This window comes from Lutjanus erythropterus, chromosome 7, assembly GCF_056507025.1.
Source record: "Lutjanus erythropterus isolate fLutEry1 chromosome 7, fLutEry1.hap2, whole genome shotgun sequence".
NCBI classification, from domain to species: Eukaryota; Metazoa; Chordata; class Actinopteri; order Lutjaniformes; family Lutjanidae; genus Lutjanus; species Lutjanus erythropterus.
Window position 1 is genome coordinate 25,515,262 of NC_139323.1, and position 27,348 is coordinate 25,542,609.

Sequence of the window (27,348 nt, forward strand, 5' to 3'; positions counted from 1 at the left end):
ATTATTGCTAGCTCAAAGTCTGCTTTAGATAGTGTACGCCCATAGGCTGTGTGAGTGTCACACATTAAATATTCCTTTATTACACCAAGATAGAACCTGAGGCAGTGAATGCACTCCAGTCTCTACTCCCCACCTTGCTGCTGACTGCCTGCGGGAGGTTCAGATAAAAGCTATAGTGTCCTGAAGTGAGCACCATTGATTCTGGCGGGTATTTTATACAGCAGCTTGAGACAGTGCAGGCACTGCCTCTCATACACACACTCACACACATAATATCAAACTCAGTCTGGTCTGTGAGTGTGAATACCTTCCTTTCTAATTCACACACTGAGGGATCTGTTGAGTAGTTAACAGTTCAAGGTCTCAGACATGATACAAACAGCCACAACAATTCAGCATCTCCTGCCACGCTGTCTGCTGTAGCTTCGTAGACAATTAAATAATAAAACAAAACAAAATGATGCACTAATGCTACATAAATGACCCCCCTGACACATGTAGCTTTGGGAGATTGCAGCCTGGAATGAGAATGAATCCCTTTTTATACTGAGACCAGAAAACTAATTGTGCTGCTGTTAATTAATTCTTAATAGCCTCCGTCTGCCGTCCTGGAGATGGGCTGCACTAAAAAGGCTAAAAAGTAAGTCACTGATGTCAGATGCAGTTAATCAAGAGAGTGTGTTTAAAGCAGAGAATTTAAGAGAGAATTTGACGCATCACATTGATGCTCTTTGTATGACATTTCAGTGGGTTCTCTGCAGAAACACAAAGGATGCAGCTAACAATGGGTGGGCCTTTTTTTTTTAAATACAGTTCTACAATCAACACAGACAATGAAGAACTATAGCGTATGGCAGTGACAGAACATTCAGAAATATTAAGGTCCTTTATTTAAAGGTTCAGTGTGCAGGATTTACGGAGTCATATTGGCAGAATATGGCAGAAATGGAATATAATGTGTAAAGTCTGTTTTCATTAGTGTATAATCCCCTGAAAATAAGGCTCGTCATGTTTTTGTTTTCCTTATGAGCCATTTATCAGCAGAGGGTGTGGTTCCTTTTCCATGGAGTCAGCCATGTTTCTACAGTAGCCCAGAACAGACAAACCAAACAGAGTCTACACAGGGCATTTTTAATTTTTCAGTAGTTTAACAGATGCCATATATACGCTCAGAAGGGAAGGGTGAGGATATCCAGTGGTATGCAGTTTTTTGTAATCTACAACCTAGATTCCACTAAATCCTACACACTGACGCTTTAAGTAAATGTATCAATACCACAATGTAAAAATTCTTTACTAGAACTAAATGTCCAGCATGAAAAACTGCTGAAATTAATTATTGGTTATTCATTATTGTATGAATTATTTATTGTATAAAAAGCTTAAATTATCAAAAGTAAAAGTACTTTAATGTAATGTATGTATTACTGGATTAGTATAAGTGATGCATTAACATGTAAGCAGCTTTTTATCATCATCAGTGGTTCAGATGGATCTGAATTTAACTATTTAACCTACAGCACAGTTTCGTAGTTTAATAGAGGACATATATACAATAAAGGACATATATATATGTATGTATACACTGACCACCTCTAGTTTAATCTCTAACAATGTTTTGTATCGTCCAAGATGATCATATGTTTCAAATCTAAAATATTATTCCATAATGTAACTAGTGACTATAGCTTTCAGAAACCTGAAAAAGGGGACCAGACCTTCTTTATCTCTGCAAAGGCAAAAAGCCAAAAAGCTTGGGAGTCACTGGTATAATGTTAAACAATGCATTGCATTTTACAATATTATGTTTACTATGTAAACTCTTCATCGGATACAAAGAGATTTATTTATCGCTTACAATAAGGTTGTATAACATGATTCTGATGTAGTTCCCTCCTTGACAAAATAACTAGGAACTATAGCCCTCAAACGAATCTATTACACTTTTTTGAGTACAAGGGTACAATATTCCACAGTAATTTACTCTCCACCACTATGCCAAAGCAGCACCCTTCTAAGCATTGCTACGCTATGTAGGTCTGGCTGCATATTTGAAAGCTTCAGAAAATCAAAACAGTTAAGAGAAGACAAGTCAAGGTGGTTTGATGTACCACAAAATGCTGCCAAGTAAAAACAATGGGTGCATTTGAAAGTTAAGTGTGACGTACATCCAATTTGAGTGCGTTCCAGCCTTCAGACTACTATTTGGAAGTGCTGAGCTGTGTGCACTCTGTTCAATGACAATAACCGTGGAGCGATTAGATGTTATATTTGTTTGAATAAAAGGCAGACAATATCACCTCACACTGAAATGTGTCAGATCCTTAAAAAAAGCCTTTAACTCTTATCTGCTTTTCTACATACCCCACCCCTCTACTCCAAATCCACTTCAGCCTTTCTTCTGTAGGCTTATCCTCTCCGCCGCACTGACACTATCGATATGCAACTTTCATGGCTGCATAAATACCAGAACCGATGATGGTGACACATGCTCTTTCCCTTTGATGTGGGACAGCGCTCAGTGACTGCAGCTCCCAAGTATGTGAGTACCACTCTCTCCGCCTTTGTGTTCCTGTTTTTCACATGAGGTCAAACATTATTGACTGGAATCACTGAGGGGAATAAGTCTGCGTTTACCGACAAATTGGACCGGTGGATTGACCCCTGGTTCAACTCAGCTGGGTACCAGGAGCAGCAAATATCAATACATTTGGTAAAGCACACACGCACACACACACACACACACACACACATGCACGCACGTGCACACACACTCACACATACACATCTTTCTTTGTAGCTGAAAACAGAGCAGATGGATTCACATTTACATACAGTATTCATCATCAAGTTGACTCACTGCTCTCGTGACAGTGAATGTAAGCACGGGAAATGTCAGTTCAATTATACTGCATTCATACCATTAAAGGCAATTATGGCAGAATGTAAAGGGTCACAAAGTAGCCATATAAAAGGGAGCTAATGCCATCTGTCTAGAAAATAATGATCACAGTTCCACCAATTTCAAAAATGCTGTTTTATTGTTTAACAAGAGACAGAATCCTATTACAGAGCCACCCTATCAATGTTAATTTGTCCTATAATGTGTGAAGAACAAAGTGAAACAGGATTAATTGAATCTACACTTTCTCATCAAGGCTACTTGTGTTGTTAAAACACTATATCCAAGTAATGATGTTTGCTTACCCAAGCAACACATACATCATATGGAAAAGAATTCAACATAACCTACAAATATATGATGTCAAAACAATAACACTAACTTCTTTAAAAGCAAATACTTGGATTTAATTGCTAAACCCACAGTGAGAGTTCAGCCACGGATTGTTTAAATTAGAAAATAACCATCAATTTCAACACGCTTTCCTTGTGTGATTCATGACAACTCTATCGCTTCAGTCCAACAGTGTTCAGCTACATGTACACCGTAATTGAATAATCTTTCATCCTGAAAACAGAATTATTCAATCTGGCGTCTACAACACATACAGGATCTCCAGAAGTCTTCAGATGTCAATTCTCTCTTTCACAGTAGGCAATTTGATCATTTTTAACATGAGGTATAAACCACATTATGTTCACCTGCATGTAGCGACTCTTTTGGTTCTGTATTTTTTTAATAATAGTACTTTAATAGTATGGTTGGGACCATAGATTCTAATTTCAGGCAGACTAAACTAACATATTCAACTCAAACAGAACCCCCTGCCTCTGCACACTCTCTGCTGCTACAGGATGGAAAGGGGGGGATGGCAGGTTGACAAGGGGGATGCATTTTGGTCATTTTGACAACAAGGAGGATGGCATCCCCCTCTCATCCTCCCTCAAATCACCCACTGCTCTCTAGCATAAAATGCCCAGAAAAAGGGATATGGGTGTCAATATTCTACAGTATTGTTACTGTCAACAAATCCCATGAATCGACCAAAACCACTGGGTGTGGGTCCATCTCTCAATACTTTCCAACTTTCCAGCCTGCCTGTGACACACAGCCTTTAGCCCATTGGTTCCTACCATTGACATGTACCTTGAGAGCTCCTCAAAAGTAAAGCCAAAACATCTCGATCACCTCTGTGGTGGCTGGCTACAGTGTATGTCACAAATCCCGCCCCCTTCATGTTAGCAGATTGTCATAGTGGTGCTACTCTAGCAGCTGGGAAAAAAACACACTCCGGAGCTTTACTTTGGTGTTGAGGAGCTTCAGCCTTTATTCACTGATAAACTCAAATCTAAACTGTGCAATTACTGCCAAATGAACAACTTTACTGCTCACCTTTGCGTACGCTCAGCAAGCATTTACCATCAATCTGTGGTACTCACTCTCCCACGCTTGCTCAATTTAAGTTACACTATACTTCGCTACTCTGACCAATAAGGATTAAGACCAAAATACTTCTAAACTGTGACACAGCCTGTTACACACTACAATACATCACCTCAATACAGCATCTCCTTATCAGTTCAATAAAAAGGGGAGCATCTGTATTTTTGATGGCACTGAAAAGCAAACCATGATACATTAATACCACCCAAGCATATGTTTCAGTGTTCATTTTTCTGATATGTTTTATTTTATATAGTTATTTGATGCTATTAAAAAGGTTTCACGTCATGATTGACAGCTCAGCCCCGCTCGCGATTGAGTCAACAGGGTGTACGGTGGGGAGGCCTTGACACCACGGCTCTAACCAAATCCAGCGCAATATGGCAGCGCTTGTATCCAGGATAGTTTGGCTTCAGTTTTGAACAGTGGGAGGAAACGAAGATGCACTGTCCATCTTTATACAGTCAGTGGCTCCTACTGAAGAAGTAAATTTAGAGAACATAAATATATAGTTTGAAAAGGGTTTAATAATTCTCTCACACAGCTGGGCACTAAGTTTTAACAAATGTTGTTCAAAAAAGGAGTAAACACATTTGGTGTTCTAATGAGTTAGTATTTACAGCAGCAGGACAGTATATGTAGGATTGTCTCAAAAATAAACTGCAGTGCTCATCATAATGAAGGAAAATGTCACACAGCGCAAGGATGTGGCTCATTAATGTGTTTTTAATAGTTTTTAGACAACAATGGAGCTCTATAGTACAGAGCAACAAGCTATATCAGGCTTTAGATACACAGACAGTACTTGTTAATGATCAGTTTAATTTGGGGTTTGGTCTTCTTATGGAATTTGTTGACTAATAAAAAATAGAATATAACTGACTCATTCTTTAAATGCCTGGAGTTAGACGGTTAAGTATATTCTTGGGCTGTTTATCAATCCAATCTCCTTTTGTCTGGTGCAAACTTAATCAAGGTTAGGAGTGATTTCGAACAAAAAAGGTTGTTTCTTGTCTCAAAACCCATATGAATCAGTCAAATATCATTAAACAAAGCAAATTACTACTAATATCTAATTTAGTGGCAGACATACAAAGGCAATGGAAATGAACATGGATCATGGAAGTTGGGAATACCCGTCTGATTCTCATCAGTGCTAGGATTGCTTAATTTTCTGGCGTAAGGAACACAACCCACTTCCCAGTCATTTTTTTTTTTTTGCTGTTTCATGTTGGGATCCAGATCTGTAGCTGGGGCCCACTGGGAGCCACCCACCATCACTAAGATCTCCCCATGCAAGATGGTATTAGGAATAACAAATGTAAAGCAAAATGGTCTAATCCGCTCGTCTCCTTTCAAATGTGCTCAGACAAAAGCGCCTGGGATTCTTCAGTGCTAATTAACAGTGTCAATGGTGACAGGACTCTGGCTGGCGAGTAGCTCAGCCCATTGATTGTCTCAAACACGTTACAGTAATTCAGCAGTAAGGGGGGACGCGGATAAAAAAGGGGGCGTTTATCACTTCAGAGGCCCATACAGCCTTGGTGTATTGAGTCCCGAGATTATTTTGCCAAAGGCATCGCTCAGCGTGTTCACTGACCTTTCTTCATCATTAGTGTATGTAAAGAGGGTGGATCCTTGTCAAAAGCCTTGAATAACTCATCATCTGCAAGGCCAGGGGAATACTAAAGGGTTAATGGTTTCTGTTTGGGGCCTGTGAGGCTTTACCCTTAAGCACTTGCATTTAAATTCCTCTGTTGCATGAAAAGAACTGAGGAGGGGAGTGGGGTACTGAGATAGCAGTGAGCTGCATAAAAGTGTTTGTGTGCATGAGTGTGTGCATGAAGAAGTGTATCATTAACTGTCAGCAACAACCACCACCCCCAGCCATCCACCACTAATGCATCCATACACAGAAAGCATCACCACCACCACCGCCAAATGTGAGCGTACTCGGCTTATACTGTATGTCTGTGCTGCACTCTTCATTAGCCTCGAGGGGAGTGCACCACTACAACTTGCACCGAGAGCCTTTAGTATTAACGGAGGGCCAGCAATCCCGAAGACGCCAAATAGCTCGGAAATCGAGCCGATAGAACTAACCTTATTTAACGGCCAGACATCCAAGCCATTTCCCCAAAGAGAATGCCATTTCTGAATGTCATGACCTTTTCTAACCGCGTTTAAAAACCTCCAAGGTCTTCAAGGTGTGGTTTGTCAATAAAAAGATTTTGAAGACTCGTGAGGAGTGGTAAACAGAGAGGAAGACGGTGCATATGCTCAGCTTTTAATGGCTGCTTTATTGGAGATACTGTCATCTGTTGTTGGGCTGATTGAGAGGTTTTTCCTTAGGCTTGTGACAGTGATTGAAGTGGTATGTGTGTGTGATGAACTTTAGCGTGCACAGCTTTAATAGAATAAATACAAGGGAAATGAAAAGATAGAAAATGCTTTAGGTGTATCTGTGTGTGATTTAGTGTGTGTTTGTACATACAGACAAGACTGTGTGCCGTTTAGTGGGTGATGGGCAGCAGGGACTGATTTAAGGGTAGGAGGAAACTGTCGTGAGGAGCAGCTCTCTCTATTCAGGCGTCTCAGAGATATTTGTCTGCCGGAGTAAAACAACATTGTGCAGCAGCACTGCTGCACTGAGCACAGAGTTCATTCTGAGAGGGCAGAGGGGGAACACTGAAGACATCAAACTTGACAAAAGAAGTAAAGAAGGAATTAAAGAAAAGACGAGGAGGAGGCGTCTGGGGTGTGATTTGAGAAAATGGTGGACAAAAATCTTTTGCTGTGCCATAGGACAGCAGGTATGGATCCACATAATCGATAACACAATGTTTTTGAAGGTGAAACAAGTGCAGCAAGTCAACAGGATTCATTTAGAAATCCCTCTCTGTGGACAAAGATAGGAAAGTGTGGAAAACCCTACTTAAGAATAACACTGGTGAGCAATCCTATCACATTTCCTCCAGTGTGATTTGAATACAAAGTGGAGGCAAAATGCTGTTCGAGTTGTGGTGTTTGTTTCCGGGCTGTTGTGATTAAGAGGAGATTGAATTCTATTTCAACCAAAGCTGGATTAGATGCAAATAAGTAGCCAGTGCAGGCACATCTCTGATGACTGACAGGCATTTTCACGCAAGTCCTCTTGTAGGGGTTAAAGTTCAATTGATGGAGCGAGCTGAGAGCACAGCGAGGTGAGCGCCCACGCCAACTTTTCTTAACTTTTTATTTTGTAAGTGCACCTTCTGCAATCCAGTGCATGTTATTAAGATGACTGGACTGTTCTTTTATTAAAAATTATTTGTCAACAGTTGACCTTTCCTATGTCCTGCCCCTTTTTGCTCTGTCAGTGAAACGCAGGTGGTACCTTGGTCAACTTTCACCTTTTCCTGTAAAAGCAACATATAGGGTTGCATCTTAATCTAGCCAATGTTACCAAAATCCTAGCTGACTAACTTGCTAATGATTGATGTAGATTAGCTATCTAGTGAGCAAATGTTTTGCTAAAGTAAGCGAACTTAAGATGTGAATATGTTGCTATTACAGGTCCCACAGAAACATCTTTCAACCATCTCCAAAATTAGTTTTTTTTTCAACATAGACAAGCAGAGGACATGGTATATTGAAATGTAGGAAACAGGAAAGGAGAAAGTTGACTGAGGCAACAAGCTTGCTTAACTGTCATTGGAGCACAGAGTGAAAGGGGGCGGGACTTAGGAGGGGTCAATTATAACTTCTCATATGAAGGCATGTTTTATTTTACCACAGCTGTGTTTAACTATTGTTTTTCTTTACTTTTACACACCGGCTTCAACTTATACAAATACATTAATAAACACTTAAAACTACATTACAGTTTACGTTTACGTTTAAACATGTTAACATGCTGCTTACAAATGTTTAATAAGGTGATTAGAAGTAAAGTATTACTGCTGTATGGTTTGATGAAAAAATAATATTTATGACATTAAACAACTGAGATAGGAGATATGGATAAGATTATCTATCATAATGTAATTTTATATTGTGATATTTACTTAGGGAGATACATTTTCTGGAAATTCCATTGTGAAACTGATTATGTATAAAATAACCAGATGTGAATGTTATATCTTGGCTAATCTAGTGAAGTAAATACTTGAAAAATCTAGGTACTTATGTTGATGCAAAACCTTGCAGTTCTGTCAAAATTGCACACACTGGTCCAATACAACTAGAAATATGAGGAAGAAAACACTTCATGTATAAATGGCACAAAAAATGTCTGAAAGTTATTATCACCCTCCCTAACCCCGCTCCACAGCTCATAAAGCAAACAGTTAATGATACAGAGCAAAGATTAGGTTGTTGCTATGTGTGCTCTAACCATGCATCAAAAAATACATAAATTAGGAAACTGTGGTTCATTTACTGTATGTTTTTATGTACTTAATACTTACAATACAACTAAAAAAAAATGCACAAACATATTCCACCTCTGAAGTGTTACTAATCTGGTTGCAGCATTAAGAAGGGAAGAAAATAAGTGACAGACTTAAACAATAAAACAGCAGCTTAAATACATCTCCATATCATTATGTCTGTATGTGTGATTTATACAAGTGAAACAAATCCGAGAATAATAATTTCTGTGCAGATGTGGGAGCCAAGGGTTTAGCAGAGGTTGCTTTTGGAGGCAGTGGGAACAGTATCTTCACTCTTCAGGCGTCTTCCACTGACAGTGTCAGTCAGGGTTTGTTTAAAATGGGCAAACTAATTACTGTGTAATTCCCAACACTTATCATGGAGTGACATATAGGCACCCCATCCCTCTAAGATTCACATACATGGGGAGCCGACATGTCATGGGTGGGTAGAATTCGTCCGGTTCAAGTAGAATCAGGATAGTTGGCAACAAAGACTCAACCCCTCGGGCACAATCACATGAAAGACCAGTAATCTGCTGGCAGCCAGCTGTCATATATGAATATATATGAAACCGTATGACAAGCTGCCCAGGCCTGACACTCCAAGTCACAAGTGAAGCTCAAAGGAAATGGTTGAAGCAAAATATTCAGTAACAGCATTTTGGCCAAGATAAAAACAAGACTAAAACTAAATAAAAAGAAACCTATGAGAACAGAAACTCTGACTGTTTTTCAATTTTCATCAGCAAATAAAAACTAAACTATAATGTGGACAATGAACAAATTACATAACTGCTGTTTTAATGCAGTAGTAATGTCAAGTACCATTCACCATGTAAGATAATGTTAATGTAAGATAAAGTTAATGTAATCATGTCAGAGGCCCTGGATGTAATGTTGTCACCCAGCGTAACAGAGATGAGAATGAACTGGAGTATACTGACTCAGTGTCACATTTTTCTTGTGTAGGTGTGAAAAGCACACATGTACGTGAAGGTGCAGCACCAGCAGGGAGCAATAATGATGGAAGCAAAGGAGGTCTATATTAATTGTTTTATGGAAGAGCTTCTTTTAACCAAAACCACTATGTTTCCTAAAAATAGCCAAGCTGTTTTGGTACCTAACATGAACCTATCCTGAGCTTTATTTTGAAAGTCTAACCTGACATTGCATATTTATTACGGCTAACTTGGCCGCAGAATGGGAATGTGTGTATTTTTCATGCAGCAAAATGTCTTGAGTGTAAGCGTGTCAGACAAGGTTGTCCAATGCTTTTCTTGCAGAACACAAACACTCTCATTTAATCTAAGCAGCTGTCTGCATCACCTCTGTGCAGGCTCACATCTCAGCTGCACCTGATGGGTGTAAGTACAATCTGAAGCATTAATTTAGGCTTCAAATCTATTTTTTTGACAATAAAAGCAAAAACACAAGGTTGATGCCAACTAAAAAGCCACCGAATACATATATTTATTCTCATGTTACAGGTGGAGCAGAGTGTGCTCCAGAGCTAGAGGGCAGCAGCTCTGGTTTATTCCCACACTCTTCAGCCTTCACTTTTCCCAGCCACTGAGAAGCAAGACAAGGGAACTTCTTGAACTTCTTCTGCAGTGTTTAATCATGTAAAATGTACATTTACTGCTACTAGACAACTTCACTGCTAAACTTTACTTTCTATCTCCCCTGATCGCCAACATCTGTCTGCTCTGAGTGCAGCCCCTGGCACCCTCTCTCTTTTGCTCAACCACATTCACCCCCCACACACACACACACACACACACACACACACACACACACACACACACTGCAGTGCTTATGCCACAGCCATATGCATTGTGTTGATGGAAAAATAGATCAGGAATATTCAAACTGTACAGTGCACAGAAAGTTTCACTGCTTATTTGCTGCTTGACACTTTGAAATGCGTGGACAAGACGGATCCTACACAGACAGATGCTTCAGTGTGGTGTGAACGAGGCCATCACGTAAGCATGATGCTGATGTGACGTTTGTGGGCTAGGCAGCGAGTAATGATGAACCAATGGGACTATTACAGGCTTTGGCATGATACTGGTTTGAATGTTCCGTTGGCTGTCTCTCATATTTATAAGCTATTACTAGGACTGCAGGATTTATTTCGGTGAGTCAACCATCTAAATTGCTGAAATGAAAAGTCAATGCATTAATGTTACTGGATGATTTTGCTGCTTGTCTTAAGCTAACTCAGACTGCAAACAGTTTTAGTAAGTGCCATTCATGCAGTGGAGAGCTCAGGCAGCAGCACTAAGTGAGTGAATTTTATGACCCATCAGACAATGTGATAGTAGAGTGTCAACTATAGGAAAAAGACCAGTGTCCAAACAACCACAGGTTTTACTACAGAGAAACACTGGCACTGTGCCCATTACATCCTGATATAAACAAGTAATCTGTGTAATCTAACAAAGTGATAGCACAACATGTGCAACCATAGCAACTGTTCATATCAAAGATGTACAAGTGTAGCATCAGACTTCTTAGAGGACATAATTTAAACTGCATAATGAAAATTGGACTGGAATTCAACTAACAAACACTAAAGTGAAACATCTGTAGTTTTTGTTGACTATATAGACACAAAAGCAAAACGACAAATGACTAAAATATGAGTTTTTAGATAAAAACTGAATTAAAACCCAACACTGAACACTGAGGCTTTGTTAGACATGGCAGGACTAAGCACCTTGATCCTGCAGGTCTGTGAATATTATGCAGAGTCCAGCTGATGTCTTAATGAAAGCTACAGCCTCAGCTCCTCATCTTTCATGAGCTGAATACAAAACCTGCAAGTAATGCAGAGAAGAGCCCCCTAACAACTGAGCGGGGCCTGAAGAGTGCATTTACTGTATTTCCAAGGGCAATGACAACATGTCCAAAGCCTTCTCTCCATTACTGCTAAAAGTGTTCTCTCTTTTACCTCAAAATTACACCCATTTAACTCTGCTGAAGAGTGCTCTCACCAGAGATGAGAGAGAGGGAAGACCTAAAGCACTGCACAGTGTGAGCCCACTGCAATCTACAAGTTGGCCAAAAAGCCATCTTTTCTGATTTACCGCGGCCTCTACTGTAAGTGTGTGGCTTTCTTCAATCATCCTCCTTAATGCACTAACCATTAGAGTCTGTCCAGAAAGAGAATATACCCTGGTGTCTCAATTATAGTCCAAGACTGAATCTCTACAGCAGCCTTTCGTGGCCATAAAAGGAAATGACTATCCATTTTCTGCTCCAGCTCTCACAAAGCAACCACAGAGTCCTGTCTGTTGTTGGGAGCACCAAAACTCATCTTTCCAACTGAATCATCTTATTAATCACCCTGACTGCTCTGGCGAGAGGGCCAATTAAAGTTGGAAAAAGATTTGAATTGACAAAAAAAACACTTTTCTTGTCCCTTTTAACAGCGACTTCCCTTTTGTGGTCTTTTCTTTTTCACATTTGCCAAAACTTTCAATCCAAGAGTGAGAATTGAGGTTTTGAGAAACAGTTGTAAATACAACATCAGAAAACGGGGAAGGATGTTGCAGACCTGAAAGCACTACAATGCATAATGTGCTTTGATCTTCTGGGTACAGCGGTAGATGTGTGAGATTTGGTGATCTGCAAACTCTGAAAAGTTGTGTTGGAGAAAAAAAATATATAAGTGACAGCGACAGGGATAAAAGCACCGCCTGCAACAACAGCTCAAATAAGAGGTGGGAATAAACACATAAAAGAAAGAAAGATTCTCTGGCACAATTTAAAACTAAGAAGGCTCTGACAGGTCTCAGTTCTAATACCCACCACCAACATCATTCTCACAAATATCCATGGAAGTTGAACAGAGTAAAGAAGTGAGGCCTGTGAAATAGTTTTCTTGTTCTTCTGAAGACAGTTATTACGGTTACGGTGTGTGCCGCTGTGTTTCTTCTGTGTGTGCGTGGGACTGACAGCACGACCAGGTTTGCATTTAATGGCCGACACTCCTGAGGAGATGCGAAGTGGGAGAGATAATCAGAGGTAGAGAGGAAAGTGGTACGTGTGGGAGCGAGGGAACGACGGAGCTGGAAACAGAGTGGTGTAGAGGACAGACTCAGTCAGAGAGATGTGGGTAAGTAGAATAATCTACTGATGGTGGGGGGGAGGGCAGCGCAGCCATTTACATCAGAGACTGACAAAAACAGGTGAAAGGCAGCCCTGAAAATGAGTCTTTGCAGGGGGCAAAGAGGAGCTGTGAAGGCTACAGCCTATGAAATATGGATAATAATCTGTTTATGTAGTTAGGACTGGAGGAAAGAGTGATAAGTGGGCCTTTGTGTGAGTCTGAAATGTGTTCTGAATGCTCTGTGAGTGTGGAGTCAGAGAAATGTCAGGATATACTGCATTAAAGCCAAAGCAGACATCCTCATCAGTGCACTACCCCAATACTTGAAAGTGATTCAAAAGACCAGTGTGTAGAATTTAGTGGCATCTAGTGGTGAGCTTGCAGACTGCAAACATCTCACCCTCCCCTTCTAAGTGTAGGAGAACCTACAGTGACCAAGAAACTAAAACGGGGAAGGCTATTTCTAGAACTAGTGTTTAGTTTGTCCATTCTGGGCTACTGTGGAAATAGTGATGGTTCAACATGGAAGAGGACCCACATCCTCTACAGATATAAACATCTCATTCTAAGGTAACAAAAACACAGCGCTTATTATTTTCAGGTGACTATACACTACTGAAAACATATTTTTGATTATTATATTCATATTTTCTACAAATAGATCACCCTAAATCTTGCACACTGGATCTTTAAGTGCTCCAGCTCATACTATAAGTTAAAACCCAATTTGTAGTTGTTAGCCCTAGTGATATGTTATAGTGCTACACTAAAAATACCCGACTCTGTGCTAAACTATATTGTTAGTCTTCACGGCTTTCTGTCAGAAAGGTGGCTATGGTGGTTGAATGGGTCAATCACAGGGGTTTCACCCATGAGACCTGAATTTGTCGTGTCTCATGTGAAGCACTTTTTAAAGTTATTTGGTTTGTTATTTTCTTTTACTTTCTTAGGTTTATGTGCCAAAACTATTTGATTTAGGAAAAGATAATGTTTGGGTTAAAAGAGACCATTCTGACAGAAAGCCCTGAAGGCTAACTTCTCAAATGTGCTATCTGAACCAGTAATTAAGCCAGTTAATTGTGGCCCACGTAGCAAAATGGACATTGACATAAAACAATGCATGGAAATCTTTGAGACCTTAAAGAGCATCGCATTTAAATTTTATGCTTTATGATTTATTCTTTCTTACTGGTAGAGTAATTTTTAATCATGTGTTAAATATACTTGTTGCTGAGTAATTTTATTATCACCTAGTGCTATTAGCTCAAGTACAAGAGGAAAATCAGTCGAACAGAAACTGTTACAAATCTCTCCTTTGTTTTCAGTTTCACTCCTCATTCTTTGAAGTCCAGAGGGAACGGCATTTAGCCAATGTAGAGCTTCCATGCTGTGATGTATTTACCGAAACAGATTAGGCAGGTGGGACATAATGTTGGGAGGGATTTGATTTGAATGTTCTCTTTGCCGCTTAAGGCATTCGCCCTTTTTCAATTCATCTTGACTTTAAAACATGAATATGTTGGATGCCATTTCTGACTCATGTCTTTTTGAGTGGAGTGAGACTAGTTATTCATTTGTGTGCACCTTAGACACACGCAGAGGACAGTACACTGTGCATCTCTGTACACAGTGTACTGTCCTCCTTGTGCAAGTACATTTAACTAATGTACTCTTCATAATGGTGATATCTCATGACCTTCTTTTAAGTAGAAAAGCCTAACCAGGGACAGAGGTTAAAAATCAGCCTTTGCTAGAAATCCTAAATGGAACACATCTGTATCATGTAACTTATTACATTGTTTTTTGCATTGTCCCTGACAAATATACTAAGATTTAACAAAAACAAAACAAAAACGTTACTTATTCAGTGCTCACAGAGAGGAAGCCTTTCTTTTGCAGTGTCCTAATCACATTCATATTGGTAACCGCTTTTACACATGGAAGCTGTCCAGTACAACCACAGTCTCCGACCTCCAAGCTACCACTGATCACGTAATATATAAGTAATTAATAAATAAAAACTAAAAATCCAGACTATAGTATCCTGCATGAAAGTCAGGCATACTACTCCACACCCTTACAATCTGCTTATCTTGGGGCACATCTCTCGCAGTGCACTGGCACTGCACGATGCCATTAAACATAAATTGGGAGGTGTAATTCATCCAATATGAGCTGAAGTCCAAGGGACCTTGGTCTGTCTATCCTTGTATCATCTTTTGTTTTGTCTACAGGAACAACTCAAAAATCAATATTAATTTATGTGTTTCCTTGGCTTTTAAAAAAGTTTCCTCTTTTGAAGCACATCTTAAGTGTTTCATAATTAATTAACCAAAGCAAATAAGGAGAAAGAGGCATCACTTTGGTTTAGAGCACCCTTCCTGGCACAGTAAAACACAAAATCAATTTCATTGTCGGTATCTCCCACTTTTAACTAATCAGTATTAGCACTCAGAATGTGTTTTAGGGCCCTGTAATAAAAAGCCCAGGCAGCCACAGCAAAACAGAGCCTAACCTATAATGACTGATATCACACAAACAACTGAGTACCAATCAGCCAAATAGCAAAAATAACACTTCCCTTGATTCATAGTCATTAAAGGGAATTACAGGGAGAAAACAGAGGATCATAAGGCAATCATATTATGTGCTATTATAATATCAGAAGTAATGGCTTTAATTTACAGGAAACATATGATGTTACAGTACGGTAATGCTATCATAAGGAATAAGAACTGTTGATCAATTATATGAACTCTGGAAACACTGGCGCACTCTGATATTTCAGAGGATCAAGCTCAGGAGTGCTATAAAATGAGATAATTGCTGGATGTATCCTGTATAATGTACTGTATTATGAGGAGTTTTATACTTGTAGACACGGGAGGCTTGTGTTTTCCTATTTACTTTTCATTAGATATACAATAAACATCCGAGCAAAGGATGAAATGCCAGTTTTATGTGCAGGTTTTCGACTGGGGGAGCTCACGTGCTTCCAGTTCCACAGGACAAAACCCGTCGTCTATTTACATTGTCCGAGGATCTAGGGGTCAAGTATGATAGATGACATGCCATCTGCTTATCAGGCCCTTCCAGAGATGATTGGGCAAGTTAGCGCTGGGTAAAAAAAAATGAAGGTCAGCGTATCACCTCAAAACAAACTGTACCGGGCAGCAGTCGGGGTGGCAGTGCAGTGGTGGGAGGAGGGTGCAGGAAGGGTCTTGCACGGCTCTTGATCTTGCCACCATATAAGTGATAAGGCTGGTAGAAAATGCACTGCCAAAAAGGATTATCTGTGGGCAGCTCAGTGTGTCCGACACCAGGCATGCTGAGTAAAGAGAGGCAGGGCTGTTTACTGTAGAGGTTCCTCGAGTAGTTTATGACTGCAGGCCAGTCTTCCAGGATCTACAGTACCAGTCTACTCACAGACAAGACCCCAACGTAAGCTTATCAGTGGGAGATGTTCTGTCCTCTTGAATATTTCATAAGTGTGGTGTATTTATACTGCCATTAGCTGGCGTGACTCACAAAGCTGTAGTCAGTACTCACTTTGGTGACTATATTGTAATTGCTACTTGACGCATTTCGACTTTAGCACTTCAGGCTCGTGCTTCTGGTGACAGAGGTGTAAAGGAACAGTACACACATTATTGTCTTTTTTTGGCTGTTGTTTAGTGAAAACCCCTCCCTAAAATCTTGGTATTTTCAGCTAGATGGGCTTGATTTTGCAGGACACAGCAGTGCAGGACTTGGTGAACTCAGCCCATGCTCTAAGTAAACACATACGATATGAGATCAGTTGATTTAATGCATGTAAAGTATGACGGTATACAGAACATACAGTTCATGTTTTCCTGTCATTTGTATACTTTATCCCATGCCTCTGTACATGGTAATTAATAGTCTGTCTTGTAAGCCTGTTTGGGCTATGGGTGGGAATCTCTTGGCACCTCACAATTAAATTCAATCCAATTCCCATGGCTACCGTGCGATTACAAAACGATTACTGATGCATCTTGAGGCATCAAAATTTAAAGCTTTTAAGCCAGGGGGTGCTGGTCAGATTTTATCACACTCAGCCATCCTCACCAAAACTCAAGAAGTAGCCTTGTTTAGAACATAAACATGTTTACTATCTGTGTTACATTTCACCACCCAGTTGGTTCAGTCGTCTTACAAACAGGTCTTACAAAATTGCTACGGCGATCAGGTTGAAAGCTGGGATTTAAATTTCTAATTACTGACTTTTCTGCATTGATTCATAATCTTTACGGAGAGAACTGCGATTTATCTAAGAACATCTTATTTCCCCCACCCATAATTTGGGTTGCGCATCAATTGATGCAAGATACTAACTTGCGCTGATATCAGAATACTAGTCTCGCATAGCCAGATCTCCACAGCACACAGTGCTGAAGAAAAGTCTGGCTATACACATGCACATTCTGCTATGGATGATGTTTGTCCTCCTTTAAACTAATCACAAATGTCTTGGGTGATGCTAAATGCAAAAGAAGCAAAATAATGTGACATTTGCACGTCAGGAGGTGAACTCTAAATGATTAAAATTGGACTTTGAAAACGCAGACAACCAACCAATGGCAGTGTGCAGTATGCATGAGTTAGACTATCAGAATACAGACCTCCCATATGAGTAAATTTTTCTTGTTAGACATAATTTAGTCCACTATTTAGTTGTTCATATGACCAGTATAACGTTATGATGCTCAATTTGAGAATTTATCAACAATCTAGTAAAAGTCTTGAAAGTCTAGTTGCGGTTGCAGCTGTAAGAGCAGTATAAGGAGTAAAAATCTAAGTGTATCTATGTAAATCGATGACATAAAAAATAAAAAATGATCACCATTTGAAGTTACAATTAGGTGGGAGGTCTGATGCATGTTTAATCTTGTGGTTAAGGCAAATATTATATTATAAAACACATTTTTTGCTATCTTATTCAGAAAGTGAAGAGACGACCCAATGTGAGCGAACTAGAAAGTGCATTAAGCACACAAACAGTCTGTGTGACTCAGGACGTGAGGCCCCCAGGTGAAATACCAAGTTTTTAGGCAGTCCTGGTGGAACACAGCTTCTAACAGTTTCATTGCTCAGGGGTCCTGCGTGATTCACCTCATGATGAAGACTTTATCTACAATATCTGAGCTATAGCCAAAAAAAAACACATCACGCCTTGGTATGCTTTTTTGGTTTACTGCAAGTTTGTGAACTCGGCCGTGGTTGATTTATCAGGTTTCGAGGGGTGCTGGAGGAGAAAGGTGGCAAAGTCTGTGCTGTGTGTGAAGTTTGAACCAAGGAATGGAAGAAAATCCTTTTCAAAATCTGATACCTGCTTTTATTTGACTCTCCTCGACTGTCAGAATGTTATCGGCTAAGCTGGAAACGTCTGAAAAGACAACATAGGGGTGTGAACCGAGTTTGATTTGAAAAGGCCTGTGGCACAGATAGCGTTATGCAATTGGTGATGTACACTGATTTTGTGATATTGATTGTGTGGGGTGAAACAAAGGACAGCCAGATCTATTCGGCTCAGTCAATGACATCCAAGGAATCTAATATCAATCTCTGAGTATCAGTGTTCTCCTGCACAATGTCAGAAATAATCCTGATGGAAATTAAGGACATGCTGTGACAGCAAAAACTTATTACTGTGTCTTAAAGCCAAAGATACCCGTAATATTCTTTTGGTTTTTCCTTCCGTGACTTTTGTGACTATTTTACTTTTTCCAGGGTACATCGGGAAGACCCAGTATTTAGGTTATCAATGATAATCAGTGTTCTATGCAGCATATGCTGGAAAATATGTTTCAGAATATATTGCAAGGTCTTAGTATGCACTGCTGCAGGCTCGAAGAGCAGGACCACACTGCCTCTAAATTGATATATTTTCAGTTACAAAAAAAAAACAAAAAACAAAAAAAAGCACATGCATTTCTGTTTTTAGAAACTGAATGTAACATGTAAAATAATTTGTGGTGAATTAGTGAATATGGGTGGCAGTTTCTCCATCTCAGCTGCTCTGATGTTGTGGCTTTCATGTTGAAACATGACTGGAAATAGAACTTGTTTGATGTGACACCGTATTGATTATAGCCCCACAGACAAAGTAATGAAGCTGTTTCAAACAAAAAGAAATACAGTGAATCTCAAAGTCACTTTGCCTTCATTACAAGCCAACAGCTGATAGTAAGCCATGATCAGGCACAATGGAGTGCCTTGGCTGAACTGGGTGAAAATCTGAAAACTTTTAATTTAAAATGTTACTTCAAACTGTTACTCTTTTATCACTATTAATTCCCACTGAGGCCAAACATGAAAAAAAAAGATAAAAAGTCCAAAAGTTATTAAATTTTAATGAAGGCAGCTAAAGATGCATTATGTATTAGAGCTAAAGTTAGAATATGTTGCAACAGTATTTTGAAAAACAGTCAAGCCGCAGATTTAATCACCAAAGTAACGCATTACATGGTTTCAAAGACAGACTAAATGTGCTTATGAGCTTTTTCCAGTAATAGTTAGACTAATATTTACAAAGTGATGGCCAAGAGAGAATATTAATTTAGAACTTAAGAGAAAAAATGCCAAGTTGTTTATTTATTGAGAGGCCCTCGCGTAGTGTAATATCAACAAAATGCGCCTTAGGGTCCAACTTGTACCAACATCAGATAAAGTGGAGAATTGAAAGAGGGAAAGCATAATCTAACCTTGTTTAAAGTCATCTTCCAAAGAAGACATTACCCCAATTTCAGATATAAATTAGCCAGCTATCCTTTGATTAAAGAAGCTTTACATGCCCACTAAAATAATTTGATTAACACAGCTCCCTGAGCCTTGGGGAGCTGAGCGAGTGACTTTTGAATTTTGGAGGACTTTGGAGGAATACTTAATAAGGTAGATTATCTCTTTGATGTTGTTCTCTGGACCTGGAATAGAGACAGATATGACCTACCCTCGCTCTGAATCAATCAGAAAACCGTCTTCATTAAGCTGGTGAGACTTTCGGTTTCAAAAACATCTTGTACAGAAACTGACTCGACTCTTTTGTCTACCAAAATGCAGGGCAGGCATTCAGGATTAAAAGTTGACAATTCTTAAAGGTTGCTCCATCGTGGATCTTTTTATGACCTACTCTGTGGTATTAACAAGACGCATAAACCTTCATGCACTCATTAATCTCTTCTTCCTATCTGCTGGTGCTTTCATGCTGGGATGGGCGGAGGGTCAAATAAACGCTTCGCATTCCAGGCCTCCAAGATGACAGCATCAGAGTTGCGTCCTCTGTAATTAGCTCTGATTATACCAGATATGAAGGGAAGAAAATAAAAAATAAAATTCATGCACTATGAAAAAATCAGGGCTAAGAATAGGATAAATAGGGGAAGTGATCATCTTCACTTAGCTACACTCAGGCTGCCTGAATTTTGTTTATTTGGGAGTTAACATGACACAGGGGAATCAGAGAGAGTCACACACATTATGTATAATGAATGTAATATTTCTTAAACCAGTAGCACTGTACTGTGCCTGGCAAAGACAAGAACTGGGACTCAGAACAGTGTTAAGAACATTGTTTTTCTTCTGTCAAGTGATTTGCGGGAATAAACAGAAGTGAAAGCCTGTGGGAGCATATGCTATTATCACAGATCTACATTTCATTGGGATGACAGGGTGGCACCGAGCCAGCTGCTTTGGAGCGCTGGAGCAGTGCTTTATGTTTAGGTAAATACATACAAATCCATATGCTAAAGGCAGAACGAGCTTTAAGACCTTCACTGTCAACAAAATGCAGTATATTACCACTTTTAACACGAGCAGTGCAAACTTGCACAATGCAGCAGATAAAAAATTCTGTCAAGTTAGCAGCAACAGATGGTTTTTATTGGTTTTTGGTTTTTATTTCTGGTATCTATGTCTGTGATTCCCTGACACGCATGAACATATCTGAATTACATGTGTGACAAAAGATAAGTTAAGGAAAGACAAAATAAGATTTTTCATAGCCCCAGGGGTGAAATTCATGTGTCAGAGGTATAAAAAAATACAGATATTGTGGGTACAGAAAATGTAAGGATACATTACAATATTTTAGAGCAGTTCAGTATTAGAAGCTATTTATGCAAAAAAAAAAAAAAAAAAAAAGTTCCTACCAGTCATGTGATGGAACAGTATAATTTTTATGATGTATAGATTTTAGGCTTAATCTACTAAGCATGATATTAAGATATAACGTCACTATATATAACATTATAGTATTGTTAAAGCATACAAAAAAGATGAATTGAATATATAATACAATAAAAAATAAATATATTAAATCCTGTTTTAAAGGAACAGTTCAACATTTTTGAATATATTAGGAATTTGCAGAGAGTTAAATGATAAGGTTGATACCAGACGAATAATTGTACAGTTAAATGCACGATATGTAAGTTCTGCTGATTGGTGTGATCTATCTCACATTAAAACAATAACAAAAGATGAAGTTTGATGAACTCGTGATGAAAATCTACCTGAGATGACTCATGTTCATGAACAAGGTAATGTATTAAAGTTTTATTCACGTTATATTTTCCAATTCCTTCCTTATTCTCTAATTTATCCAACATATACCATGTGTTCAGAGTTATAGCAAGCACTGTTAACTTGAATAAATGATGGATTTCTCTGGGTTTGACCATTGTTGAAAACATCTGGGATAATGTATGTACACAACAAAACATATAACATATTTCCTACATTTTTTTTTAAGGTATTTTAATGCAGAAATGTTACATATTATAGCTACAACCAGGACTTTAGAGGTATTGGTACAACATGTATAAATTTCAATTACTTTTGGACATAGCTAGGCTAGCTGTTTCCTTCTGTTTCCAGTCTTTCTGCTAAGCTAAGCTGACTGTTTGTTGTAGCTTTATATCAATAGGTTCAGTATGTAAGATTTCAAGGGATTCATTAGCAGAATAGAGCAGAAATTGAATGTTTTTTCATTACCTTAAAATGAATTAATTCAATATATCCATGATAAATGTTATAGACATTTAACTTTTCGTAAGTTTCACAGCTACCATATTTTCCTCTAGATGCTTGGAGGGGGATTCTGATCAGGGGTGTTTGCAATGTGCAATCTCATTGGTGCGTGAAAGAAAATAAGCGCATTCGGTAAAATGTCAAACTATTCCTTTAATGTTATTGTTACTAATTATTACAAATAACAATATTGATAATAATGAAAATAACAGGTATAGCAGAAGTATGGATCACTGTTCAGCAGAGGTGGAAAAAGTACATTTTTAATACCACCGAGTCACCACTGAGTGGATGTTGGAACAGTCAGAGATGAGAGCAGCGAGTGTGACAGGTCTGGCTCAGTGGGAGTGGGTTGGATATGGGGGTGGGGGGGTCACAGCTGGCTTAGGCTGTGGTCACAGTTGCTGTTGTGGCGGCTGATGGCAGTGGGCACCAGTGAATGCCTGAAGCGTACCGTCTTGCTCTTTGGTGGGATGAGCTGGTGGCTGAGTGTGCTGTCCATCTGCCACAGTTCATCATTGAGCGGGTAGGAGGGGTTATTCAGGACGCTGTTCATCATGTCCGTCATCCTCCTTACCGCCACTGCCTCCAGACTGTGCAGTTCCTGCCCGACCACAGAGCTGGACTCCTGTACCAAATTCACTGGCATCACCAGCCTCGATGCCGCCTCTCCAATACACCGCAGCCAAGAACAGTACACCGGCCACCGCTGACTTTCAGCAGCCTGTTGCTCACACTGAAGGATCTCAGTTTACTCATAGGAACTTTCTGCTATGGTCTAATGGTGCTTTCCATTTACCTCGGATGTCGGAAATCTGAGCTGGAAATAATGTCACACCCAAGTTGAGCATGGACAACAATTTGGAAAAAAGGTTTTTGTGCTTGAAAACGAAACATCACACAGTATTTTGTGTGTATAAACACCACAGTAACATGTCTACAGATAGAACTAGGACGATACTGTATGTACAGTTTATATAATGAGACATAAAAGACAGAAGTGCTAATAAACAGCTTTTGCTTCTGTTAATGCAAGGAGCAGTCATTTTGAATTTTAATGCCAGGGTGTTCCAGTTGAAACTTCCTACTGGGAACTTTGAAATTCATACTTTCCAGTTTAAACAGAATGTACCCTAAAAGTCCATGTTTTCCTGATTTTGGACCTCAAGGTTGTGGATAACAACTAGAGCTTCAAGTGGTTGTTATCCACAACTCAAGACAAACAACTTAGTGTGCTTTGGTCAGTATTGCAGAGTAGTCAGGGGTGAAATTGGGTTCTTTAAATGTGGATATACAGTAGTATGCTTTGTAAAGGTATGTAGCTTACCATTATGATTCATATAAGCTACCCGCTTCATGTGCTGACTATCCGAGAAATCCATACTGTATTCAGTTGTATATTTTGTGCTCAAGTTGCAGTTCATGCACTGCTTAAGAGCAAGCAACTCCTCTCATTAGTATACTTACAGTAGCTCTGAGCTCCATAATACGAATATCAGATCAACTTAGAAGGCCTTACTGCTGGTTTTCTATGTTTTATCAGATCAACTCTAAACTGCACACATCTTCTACTGCTGCTGTTTTCTGTTTTAAAATTACCTTAGCCTTTTTAAAAAACCTACTTCCCACCTGTTAAGCAGCCACTGGTTTGTCAGTATGCTACATCCTGAGTCTTGCTTAAAGCAACTACAAGGAGCTTTCATATTTTCTTGATTTTGGAGCCCGCTGTAGACAAAAGTAGTAGTGTTGCAACCGCCATAACCAAAACATACAATGTCAAAAATAAAGTTATCTTACCTGGCTAATATACTATAACCTACTAGGGGTTTCACAAATCTCCAAATTCATGATTTGATTTGATTTAAACCTTTTTTTCAGCACTGACTGCTATGCCATTGTTAGATTATTGAGTTGTAACCTGCAAAAAGTTCCCAGCCCCATGTAGGAAAGTGGCCTTGTGGGTAACCTGAACCTTGACATGTGATGTAGACTAGAGGGTTTGTTGTAGTGCATGAAAGAAAGTGCATGCTAAAAGGGATATAAACATACACCAAGGAAGTTTTAACTTGTTATGAAACAATTTAACGCTGTTGCCTCTATATGACCCACATGCTGTAAGTTAACATGACAATCAGTGAGAAGACTGTCTGTTTCTATATAGTTATTCTAAATGCCTGCCTCTGTAAGCATGCAAAGAAAATACTGTCGCTGATCCTGCTTTTGCTTTCAATTAAAGCCCATTTTGACTGGTTTTCAAATTTGAATTTAAATTGTGACACCCCTACTTTTCTCTGGGAAAAAATGTAAACACAGACTACTTTTATCTGACTTCAAGGAGAATCTGACCCAGTGGGAGGAATGAAGAATAAGTATAGAGAAATAGCCAGTCTTCTCCGTGATGGTCTTGTTTGCTTGTGTAGATCACATGGAGGAATCAGTATTTAACTGAGACTATTTAATAATCAGTTAAAAAAGTCCTCGTAGTATATTTAAATACGTAATCCATTAACCTTTAATTATTCAAGTGTTACTGCTGGGTGGTAATACAGTCGCAAGTTAAGATCATTGTGAAAACTATCCTTGAGACACTAGGATGTCCACAGTTGTGTCTTTGAAAGATCAGAGTATACGAGCTGAGTCAAAACAATCTAATACCTGGCATTCAAATGGGATCCAATTAACCTACACATTAACATTTTGGCCCATCTGAACTGAATCTTTTTAGAGCAGCACCGGCACAGCAAGGTTAGATATAAAAACACAATGACTGATGTTGCCTATTAACGTTGTTTTCTCTTGTAATTTGAATTTTTTTGTCATTTGCCCTTGATGAATGGGCTGAACCACGCAGTGCAAGAGCTGTGGGGGATGAACAATTTTTCCACTTCATATCTCCTTGATTCGCTTACCTTACCAGACTCCTTGTTTTGGGAGCACATCTTCCCAAACTCATTCACAGGGGAAATAAAAAGCAGATAATAACCTGTTAAAATTAATTATTAAACTTGATTAAACATCAGTTGGGACTAAGAGCCATTTGCAGGGATCTAAAATAATTCCCTTTGCCAAGCCACTTAGTGAGGGCGCCATCAAAAAATTAACTTCAAATACAACTTGGAACAAAACAAGAACAGTGGGTCGCTGAGTGAGTTTATCTCCACGATTGAAACCACTGGTGTTCCTTTGGACCATGAAATTGTCATTTGTTCTGCAAGCGTTACATCAAATGAGAGTTCAGGGCCATGCCAGGACTGTTCATCGCTGCTGAGCTTATTTTAACTTGTTATCTGACAGAATCTCCATGGATAATTATATCTGGATCAGATAGACAGGTAGAGAATGCGGGTGAGCACACGCTAATCCAGGGCTGTGTCTCCATAAAGCCGGAGAGGAAAACCGATGGCGCCTATCCACGGAGCCAGATGAAAAGTCACAAAAACGCTTAGCAGATCCATCATGCAGTATGAATCCCCACATGTGATTACGTGTGCGCTGGAAGTGCAGGTGCATTTTGGCATGTTTGAATATTTCAGCATGTTTTCTTTTCAGCATCTATTGTGGGTGTCCGTGCCAGAGAAAGCTTTTCAGTGTGAGTGTGTTTCTGCATGTTTCTGTGCACGTGAACAGTATTAAGCAAAACTAATGTAACCAGCATGAGAGATTACATTCTGTGACTTGCTTAAAACCATTAGAGAGGGAGAAAAGACGACCAGGCAGAGGGGATTATTCTGGGCTGGAATGTGGAAGCGGCAGAATACAGTGAGGAGAGAGGAGAAGGGGAGAAACAAGGGCGACATTGACAGTGTAGCACCGACAACAGCTCTAGCAGGAGATCAGGTTAAAGAGGGTGGCAGAGCGCCAACTGATTGTTCTAGAAAGGGGGAAAGAACAGAGAGAGAAGGCAGAAAGAAAGGGATACAGCAAGATTAAGACAGAAACAGAGAGGGAGACAGAAAAGGGATGTGATAAAAGTACAAAGGCAGCAAAGATTCCATCTTGCAAACAACAAACTAAGGGCCTTTGCCACCAACAGCTTCCTGCCTTTGATGTATACTGCATTTAGGTAGCACTGAGGAGCAGAGAGAGGTGGTGTTGGTGGTGAGAAAGCCAGAAAAGGAGAGGAGGAGGAAGAAGAAGAAGAAGCCATCAGCATTATGAAAAGCATCAGACCCAGAGGCCTATGGAAGAGCCACTTTGATGACACTACTGTTTGCTCCACATGGGGGTGGCGGTGGCAGAGGCGAGGTTGTAATGAAAGGAAGGGAGGAGGGGGTGGGCGTGATGACACAGGCTGCAGGAAGTATATGTAGCCAGGCTGTAGAAGCCAACCCAAAATTAACAAAAACTAAAGAAAAGGAATGCAAATTAAGTAAAAAAAGAGAAAAAAAGGACATACAATGAAGCTGTACACCCAGCAGGCATTCCAGCCAGCCAATTGAAATAAATCAAGATGGAGGAGAGGATTTCGGCTCAGGTTAGTATGAGGCAGCGGACCTCTTTGCTGATTTTGGTGTACAGCATGGTGACATATACTGACCTGGGCTTGAGACAGCACTAGTGGTGGTGGGTTCAATAATTGCTACAGGGGAGGAGAGGGGGGAAGAGGGAGGGGGAGGGAAAGAGGACATTCATGTATTATTAACAGAATGGAGACGTAAAATAAAAAAGAAAAAATGCATGCAAGGACAAAAGGACAGGGAATGGAGACAAATCCTCTCCATGCATTAAGGACTGGTGTCTCTGTGGCAAGATGCAACCTCCACATGCTCATAAGCAACATGTTTTTATCCTCCGGTTGCCTCGGATTTGCATGGGTTACTGCTAAGACAAAAAAATGAGGGGAACCTGGGAGCTGGAGCTGCTCCAATGCCCTGCAGGGGCTTTTGTGATTGGGTGACAAACTCTCATCACAGTTCTGGTTTGCTTAACAACTGGCTGTTTCTCCATTTCCATTTCATGTCCTCCTTTTTAGGCTCAATCGAAGAATGAGCCAACAAAAAAAAAAAAAAAAAAAATGGGAGCTTTTAGTCTGCCTTTGATCCCTCTGAGGAGGGAACTCAGAGTCCCAATCTGATTACCTTATGAACTCATTTCAGGCTGAGCCACTGGTGACATTTGGGAGATGGAATAATGTGACATCCAGAGATGTTCAGTCCAGTGTGTCAAACTACTAGAGCTGAGAGTGTCCACACCTGAACGGACGGAAGCAAATACATCTTAACGTTTGAAGCGTGTGTTTAAAATGTCACACCAAGTAGATCTTAAGCTTTGTCACGTGTGGTAAAGATGTTTTTGCAGATTTTGTTAGAAGGAAGCAAACATGTTTGAATTCATGCAGCAATGCTAATAGACAGATGAGAGATGCAAAATGACTGATATTTCTGACACATAATAATCAAGGGCGCAGATCTTAGACGGGGAGA

At 39.7% G+C, this 27,348-nt stretch overlaps 1 protein-coding gene across 2 annotated transcripts in view; it reads right to left on the minus strand.

The window, feature by feature from the left end:
- The window catches only part of negr1 (neuronal growth regulator 1), a 191,946-nt gene that overhangs the window by 11,879 nt on the left and 152,719 nt on the right, over positions 1 to 27,348 (minus strand). The window contains exon 7 of one of the 2 annotated variants that reach the window (XM_084723313.1): positions 26,463 to 26,504. The exons of the other annotated variant lie outside the window; for it this stretch is intronic. Coding sequence (XP_084579439.1) covers positions 26,463 to 26,504 — 42 coding nt within the window. The remainder of the gene's footprint in view (positions 1 to 26,462; positions 26,505 to 27,348) is intronic. 2 annotated transcript variants of the gene reach the window in all.